This window comes from Lipotes vexillifer, unplaced genomic scaffold (genome assembly GCF_000442215.2).
Source record: "Lipotes vexillifer unplaced genomic scaffold, Lipotes_vexillifer_v1.1 scaffold1094, whole genome shotgun sequence".
NCBI classification, from domain to species: Eukaryota; Metazoa; Chordata; class Mammalia; order Artiodactyla; family Lipotidae; genus Lipotes; species Lipotes vexillifer.
In genome coordinates this window covers 1872374-1880367 of record NW_006792775.1, presented here as the reverse complement: position 1 = coordinate 1880367, position 7994 = coordinate 1872374, and the positions used below count along the sequence as shown (strand labels likewise).

General features: G+C 59.5%; 1 protein-coding gene across 1 annotated transcript in view; it reads right to left on the bottom strand.

The window, feature by feature from the left end:
* The window catches only part of KCNQ1 (potassium voltage-gated channel subfamily Q member 1), a 359111-nt gene extending 354791 nt beyond the window's left edge, over positions 1-4320 (bottom strand). The window contains exons 1-2 of the mRNA XM_007465957.1: positions 4311-4320; positions 3601-3626 (exon numbers count right to left, since the gene is read on the bottom strand). Coding sequence (XP_007466019.1) covers positions 3601-3626; positions 4311-4320 — 36 coding nt within the window. The remainder of the gene's footprint in view (positions 1-3600; positions 3627-4310) is intronic.
* Between the last annotated feature and the right edge of the window lie 3674 nt (positions 4321-7994).

Here is a 7994-nt window from a genome sequence, read left to right as displayed (position 1 = left end):
GCTCCAGCGAGAAGGGGCACTTCTTGGCCAGGCCCGCGCTGCCCCGCCGGGCGCCCGGCAGGCGGCCCCCGCCCCAGCGCTTTCTCTCGGCCCTGGGAGGGGAGGTGGCCGCGGCCATGGCCAGGCAGAGCCCGCGGGGGCCGGCCGGGCGGCGGCACGAAGAGCTGCGGCGAAGTCGGCCGCCGGGGCGCAGGGCGGGCGGCCGGCCGCTGCTGCCAGCCGGGCCGCGGGTCCGCTGCCCGCCCCGCCAGGGCGTGGGGGGCGGGGCCGGGAGGGGGCGGTGGCCGCGGGCGGGTCCCGGGGGTTGGCGAGCCCCGCCCCGGGCCGGACGCCCCGCCCCCAGCCAACGTCGGCGCACGGAGCGCGGTAGGCTGAGCCCCGACTGCGCTCACCTGCTTGGTCTGTCCCTCCCCCGTCTGCGCCCACCTGTTGGGTCCGCCCCTTTAGCCTTCACCTTCGTGGCCCCGCCCGCCCCATCTGCTCGGTCCGCCCCATTCTGCGCTCCTCGCTCCTCCCCGCCTAAGCCCACGTGCTCGCCCTCCCCAAGCCCACCTGCTAGGCCTGCAAGAAGCCCCCAGCCAAGTCAGGAAGGAAGGCGCGGGGTCAGCAGGTGCAGGGACCACGAACTGCCCGGGCAGGAGGACGGGGTGGGGCGCAGACAGCCGCTTCACCCCCTCTGAGTTACTCAGAAGAGGGTGGGAGTGAAGGGGGAAGGCGGGGCACGTCAGGAGGATGGCGGTTAGCCCCGCGAACAATCCGAGCGCCCCCTGGGTGCCCGAGCGCCCGAGCGAGGGCGCGTGCTGCGGGCAGAGAGTGTGGTCGGGTTGGTACCCATAGGGCCGTCGGACTCTGGAGGCCAGACAGGGCCATCGGGGCCATCGTCGGTCAGGGCTGGCCCAATGGGGAGCCGTGTGCGTGGTGAGGATGCGGGGGGCTCCTGGAGGCGATGCCTCGGGGGTCTGGAGAGGGGCGCAGCAGGAGGGGCTGTCTGGGCAGGTCAGGGGAGAGGCTTTGTCCTCCTCACGCTCTGAACAGGGCTAATGCTGTGTCCCGTAGGTTTCCCTGGGTGGGGGTGATGTAGAGGTGGGTGACAGGGTCAGAAGGATTGCATGGGTCCCCTACCCTGCACTGGCATTTGGGTCCCTGCACAACGACCTGACATCAGGGTGGAGAAAGGGTGTCGATCAGAAAAAAACTGGCCTCTCTCAGGACGTTGCTCTGGGCAGGGGGATAACTGCCTGCCACCTCAGGGACCCATAACCTAGGAGACACGTCCTAGGTCTTGACTGAGCACCCTGGGCTGATTTATTTCACATACTCCCTTATCAGAAAGTCAGCTCTTGTTGTTGGACCGAGTGCAGCTCGGCCCTTCACCCCTGACTCCCCACACCTCGGATGGTGCCTGTACAGAGCCGGCACAGTTGGTATGTGCGGACAGAATGAATGAAGTGGGTCCCAACCTGTGCCAGGCACTGTGGAGACTCAGGGCGACTGAGACGACGGAACTTTGCTGGGAAGTGCATCACTTAGGATACAAATGGGCAGAAAGCCAGAAGGTGGGGAGTCCGCCTCCGCAGGGCCTGGGGGACAGCCAGGGCACCTGCAGGCATTCAGTCAATACTTTCTGAATGAAGGCACGGGTGAATGAAGTGTCGGCACATCCACACCCCAATCAGCAGGAGGAAGAACTTTTAGTAGGCAGTGCCGACGCACAACTGGAGAGACAAAGAGAAAGAAGAAAAGCGTTGATCCATCTTGCACACGACACACAAGAATAAATTTCGAATGGATCAGAGGCTTCAATGTAAACGCTGAAATGAAGCCATATGGGTTCTACAAGAAAGTATGGGTGAGTTTCTCAACAAACTCTAGGTAGGGAGAACATCTCCAGCTATGGCTGAAATCCAGAGACAATAGCTGAAATCAACAAGACAGACAAGTGACAATCTGGAACAAGAATTTGCACAGGCGAAGGATTAATAGCGCTGGTACATAAAGAACATCTAAAAGTGAGAGGAAAATGATAGACGACCCTGTGGACAAGTGGGCGAAAGGCATGAACAGCTCACGGGAAAAGGGATTCATGATCTTTACACTTAGGAAAAAATGCTCAACAAGAAAAATGCAAATTTGAAAGTACACTGAGAGACCATTGCTCACCTATCTGATTGGCGAAAATCCAGACGTCGGACCGCAGTTTCCATGGGCAGGGCTGAAGGAAAGCAGGTGTTCTTGGCACATCGTCAGTGGGGAGGGGGTCCTGGTGGCGTTAGGAAAAGCACTCGTATCATTTAGCCTGGCTAGTTAGCTCCACTTCCAGGAACTGGCCCAAAGATACGTGGGGAATATAGAAGGTAGTATACACATAAGGCTATTTGTTACGACATTATTTGTATTAGCAAAAGGCTAGAAACAGCCAGAACGTCCCTCAGTTAGCTGAATCATGCTTTGCTACAGCTCACAATGTTATCAGTATTATCACTAACACTCGGAGGGCAAAAGGAACCCAAAGAGTCATATCATTAGTATTGATATCGGTATTGTTGCCTTGAAATGACATATACACGTAATATGTGTCTTATATATATATCACGTTAAATTCCTTAGGAACCTGGATTTTCAGGACAAGAGAAAAGAGATACAAATATAAAATCAAAGGGCAAATCAATCCTTAAATTTGAATTGGGAATAATAGCATAAACTCCTCACCTGTTTTCTTTAAACAAGAATACTTTCTAGCTCTGTCTGCTGAAAAGTTGTTGCATCCAAAAGAAGTGTGGATTAGAACATACCAAATATCTTTATCCATTCATTCAAAATGATACTAAAAAGTCTTCACTGGCCCGTTGTCGGAGGCTAGGGCTCATTATTCTGAAAAGGAGTAAAATAAATTTAAAAAGGACAGAGTCAAGCATTTGTCCTGCCTTCTCTGTACTCATTGAACTTCAGGGTAACAAGAGGCCACACGTGCCGTAGGTATGTACTGAAGTGTTTCCGGATGGATGATGCGACTTTGGGGAATTGCTTAGAAATAATCAGGAGGGAGGGGCAGTGGCTGGGGTGGAGATTAAACCAACCTGCTCTGAATTGGTCATTGTTGAGCCAGCTGGCGGATACAGTCTTGATACTGTGTGCTTTACTTTTGTGTAAGTTTCTGTATTTTAAAAATTATAATAAGTAGCCGCCCAAGCACCTGGGGGTTCAGGGTCTGAGCTGTGCAGGAGCCAGCTCTGGGGGTCCTGGCCCTGGCACAGGGACGCTGCAATGAATGGGAGGCCAGAAAACAAGGGGTCGCTGCAAGTTCCCTGAAAGCTCAAAGGAGCTGGTGGGGGGCCTGGGGGAGGATGGGAGAGCTGGGAGGGGGGAGTGAAGCCAGGTGCAGTGAAGTGGGGCTGGGGCTCCAGTGAGGAAAGGCCCAGAATGAGGGCAGAGGGCTGGTGGGGGGTCGGGGGGGGGCAGGGCCAGCGCAGGAGTAGGAAGCACAAGCCCAGGGGCCTCCAGGGCCTCTGCTCAAAGGTGGGAAGCAGGCCTGACCCAGTCACTGGCTCCCCAGCTGCCCTCCAGGCCCCACCCCCGGAAAGCCCCCTACTTCCCCAGGACCTGCCCCTCGGTCACTCGGGATGCTCCTGTCACACCCTGGGGTCCTGGAGGCACAGGCAGATGGATCTACCTGGACGTGCGTGGACCGGGGGGCCGCCTTCCTGCTTTTCAGGTCCATGGGCTGTCTCCGGGCCTCAGAATATTCTGGAAGCACCACACTCACCTTCCTTCAGCAGCACTTTGCCAAGACCCCTCGGCACCCCAGACCCATGCCAGGCCAGCCGTGGGAGGAGCCCGGAGGTTGTCACGAACACAGGGGGAAACTGAGGCTGGGGAGGGAGGGCTGTGCGGCCCCCAAGAGGACAGGGTCCAGGCCGGGGCTGCGCCTCTAGAGGCTTCCTGGCTGGTGGCCACCTCCAGCCCTACGGCTGAGTTGCCCACTCACCCATTCACTCCCCACGTCCCCCGCCTGAGCATCCTGAGCACCCGCCGTGCGCCGGGCACTGCTCCGCCCTAGCCATAGAGCTGTGTGCGCGAGGCCGGCCTTCTTGGGGCCCAGGGTCAGCGGGGGGATGAGTGAGATGAAGAAAACTAGGGGACGAGGGCAGGGCAGGTGGCAGGGGGTGATCTGTGCTGTGGCAGGGCCCACCCTCCCAGGACTCTGCGTTTTAGCCAACTCCTCTCCCTCCCTCGCGGGCAGGGGGCACTGAGGACCCCAAGTTTGGGCACCGCTCCAGGACAGAGGCCGAGGGGCATCCTCCGGCTCTGACTTGACTCCATCTCTGCCGCTGTGGGCTGTCGGATGGTCACTCCACAGTTAGCCGGCACGGGGGACAAGTCGCAGCCAGTCTCATGGGGCGGGACAGACTGAGCTGAGCCTGCCTCAGTGGGGGCTCCAGCGCCACAGGATGTCCCAGGGCTGTCAGCGCCCGCGATCCTCCCCCAGGTGCTGCGCTGGGGGCAGGTCAGGAAGGCTGAGGGCTGGCCGTGCACGGGGCACAGCTCTGGGTGCATGTGTGCACAGTATGGTGTGTGGGCAGGTTGTGGAGTATACGGTGCACACATGTATCGCGTATGTGTGTATGGCGGTATATGGTCCGTGTGTGTGTGCACACAAGCCTTTTTGTGACCGCACAGGGAAAGGGGACACTCCATTCCCACTCCTAAGGGCAGCCCTAGAGCAATGGGACCTGGGGGCTGGCAGCAGGGCTCTCAGAAGGGAGACCAGCTGGGGACAGAATCGGGGGCAGGCAGCCATCCCCCGGGGGCCATGCCTCCGCCCCAGCTGGCCGGCTCTGCGGGTCACTCGGTGGCTGGGCCCTGCCCGCAGAGCCTCGTCCCCTCACTCACCCCTCCAAGCCCGGGATCCAGGTCTGGCCGGCACGGTCAGAGAGCGGGGCACTGCCCGCGTGTTTCCATTGATCTGAGGTTAGGTCACCTGACAGCACCCAACCTGGTCTCATGCACCCTGTTCTCACAAGTTCCCAGATAGCCATCAGGGCTGGCCCAGCTGACAGAAAGCCCTTGTGGATGCTCTCCGGGGATCAATGCCTGTCCTCCAAATTAAGCAAAAGATTCAGGAAAGTTTGGGGCCGCCAGCACTTGCTTTGTGCTGGGGCGGCGGGGTGGAGGTGCTCAGCTTCAGTGAAGGGCATTGTGGCCAGAGCTGCAAGCACCCCGAGGTCCCCTCCCACCGGCCCCTGAGCCTCCCCCTCCCCTTCCAAGGGGACATCTTAGGAACCAGCCTGAGAATCCAAAGCCCAGTGACCAGGCCCCGGGGTAGCTGGCACCTGATAGGGTCACCTTCACAGGAGCCCTGAGTAGCAGTAACGCTGGGCAGAAAAATCAGGTTTGGGGTTTCGGGTCAGCTTCCAGCTGGCAGGGCCACCTTGTAGTATCTTTGCTAGGAATTTGCATCAGCAGCTTGTGAAATTGACTTGAGTTTATTTCAGCCTGCCAGTCTAACTGTTGCAAGGATGCATGGTCACCATCTGGGGCCCTCTTTGGTGAAATCACCCCTAAAATGTGCACCCTTAGACACTCACCCTGATCCTTCAGTTTCCTGTGTGACCCGATGGGGTGAAGTCAGGGACCTCCGAGCCTCGTGGGACCCTTGGGGACACGTGCCTGGCCCACGTAGCCTGGGGAGTGAGGACCGGGGCCCGACATGCCCCGATTCTGATCACCGGGATTTGAGACGTCCCCACCATCCCAGGGCACCTGCCCACCGCCCACTGCCCTCAGCTGACCCTCTGGGGCAGCGGGCCGCCGTGCACTCCAGGAGCCCAGGCGGTGTCTGTGCTGGGTCATCTGATAAGCCAGTAAGCTTTTCCTTACTAGAGAGTGGCCGGGTGTCCCCCGCCGCTGGGAGAAGGGAGGTGGGAGACCTGGGCTTGATCCTGTGAGGCCACGGTAGCCGTTTCCCAGCCAGGGCCCTTGTCCACCTTGCTGGTGCTGCCGACCTGGCTCTTCAGCCGATGGGGCTGGCCCTCTGAAGCTACGCTGTCCACCCTGCGGAACCAGAGCCCATGCAGTGCCTGAGCCAAGAGTGGACTTGGAGCCGGTTGGGCCGGGGACGGCCGGGGAGGGAGGGAGGCAGGGAGGCCGGGTGGAGGGCCAACAGCAAAACAGGGGTGCACGGAGGAGGAAGAGGCAGGAAGGATTCAGCCAACCTGCCGGCATTTATGGGGTGCCTACTGAGTTCCCAGCCTCGCTTGGGGGAGGCCAGAGGAGCAGAAAGCCAGGCCCTGGCCGCAGGGGATGGTGAGTTTTTCTGTGAGACACACAGACGGGGGAGAAGCCGCATGAGGACCTCACGTGCCTTGTGGTGGCGTGCCTCGCCCAGCCACCACCTCCTCCTCCGACAGCTGCCAGAGCCCGTGGGGGGCCGGGGGAGAGCTGCCCTCACCTTCGCCTGTGGGCCCCTGAGGGCTGAGGCTGACTCACTCACTTCTGAATGCAGGTGCCCAGGAGAAGTTAACAAAGGGTGAGTGGGTGACGGGAGAGAGGCGTGGATGCATGGAGGGATGGATGGATGTGTGGGTGGATGGAGGGATGGATGGATGGATGGAGGATGGGTGATGGATGGATGGATGGATGGATGTGTGGGTGGATGGAGGATGGATGGATGGATGGATGTGTGGGTAGATGGAGGATGGATGGATGGATGGAGGATGGATGATGGTTGGAGGGATGGATGGATGTGTGGGTGGTTGGAGGGATGGATGGATGGATGGAGGATGGGTGATGGATGGATGGATGGATGGATGTGCGGGTGGACGGAGGGATGGACGGGCAGGTGAATGGATGGGTGGATGGAGAGGGGGGGGTAAGGGAATGATGATGGGCAGATGAACCACCCTTCCTTCAATTATTTGCGCAAATGTCACCTTCCCAATGAGGTATCCCTAGACCATTTAAAAATAAAATCCCCCAACCATCCATCCACCCACACATCCATCCCTCCATCCATCATCCATCCCCCAACCATCATCCATCCTCCATCCAGATTCTCACCTCCTTTATGTTTCTCCACGACCATGTTAATCATTTCTTTTTAAAAATTTGCTTCTTACTTGCTTCTTTGTTCATTGTCTGCATGTCACCTGACCCCCAGCACAGTCCTGGTGCCTACATGTTGCTCAGCAAATCTGTGTTGAATGACTGGACGAGCTGGCGGGTGACACGACGGTCGAGGGCAAGGCGGGTGGATGGTGCGCTTGGGAGAATGGGGTGGGGGTCCACAGAGGCCTGTGGTTTGAGCCTTAACTGACCCCCAGGGAGGGAGAATCTGTTTCTCAGCCTCCTCGGGGCCAAGAAGAAGGGGACAGAGGGGCAGCTGAGGCCTGGTGGAGCTGTGGTCCCCCTGGCCCAATGCCCACGTGCTCCAGCTGCACCTGCAGGGCAAGAGCCTGTGCATCCACAGACACACACACACGCATGGGGTATCCTCACACTTACACATGCTGTGTACACGCACACGCACACACTGGTCCTTGCACAGGACTCTTGCCAGGAGCTCTAAGGCCGGTTCTGTTCCAAGCGGTCTCCCTCCCACACAGGCCCTGCGAGGCAGTGGGATCACCGTCCCACTTCACGTCAGGACCTGGACCCACAGCAGTCCAGGGGCTCAGCAGGGGCCGCCCCTCACACAGGCCAGGCCAGCAGTCTGCCCAGCGCTCCACGGTGGCACCTGCTCTCGGGGCTGAAGTGGACGGCTGCTCCTCGGTGATGGGTGGGACAGGAGGCGCTCCTGTATTTGTAGGTCTGCGTTTACCACCAGGCACCGCGGGGAAGAGGGGAGTGGGCTGGGGGTGTCTCCTTCCTGGACTCCAAAACACTCCGGGACAGGATGGTGGGAGGGAGAGGGCGTGAGCCTGGGCCCGTGACCATGCCCGAGTCCCGGCTCAGCCCCGGCTGGGCCTTTCCGGCCTCTCTCCCTGCGTCTGTGACGG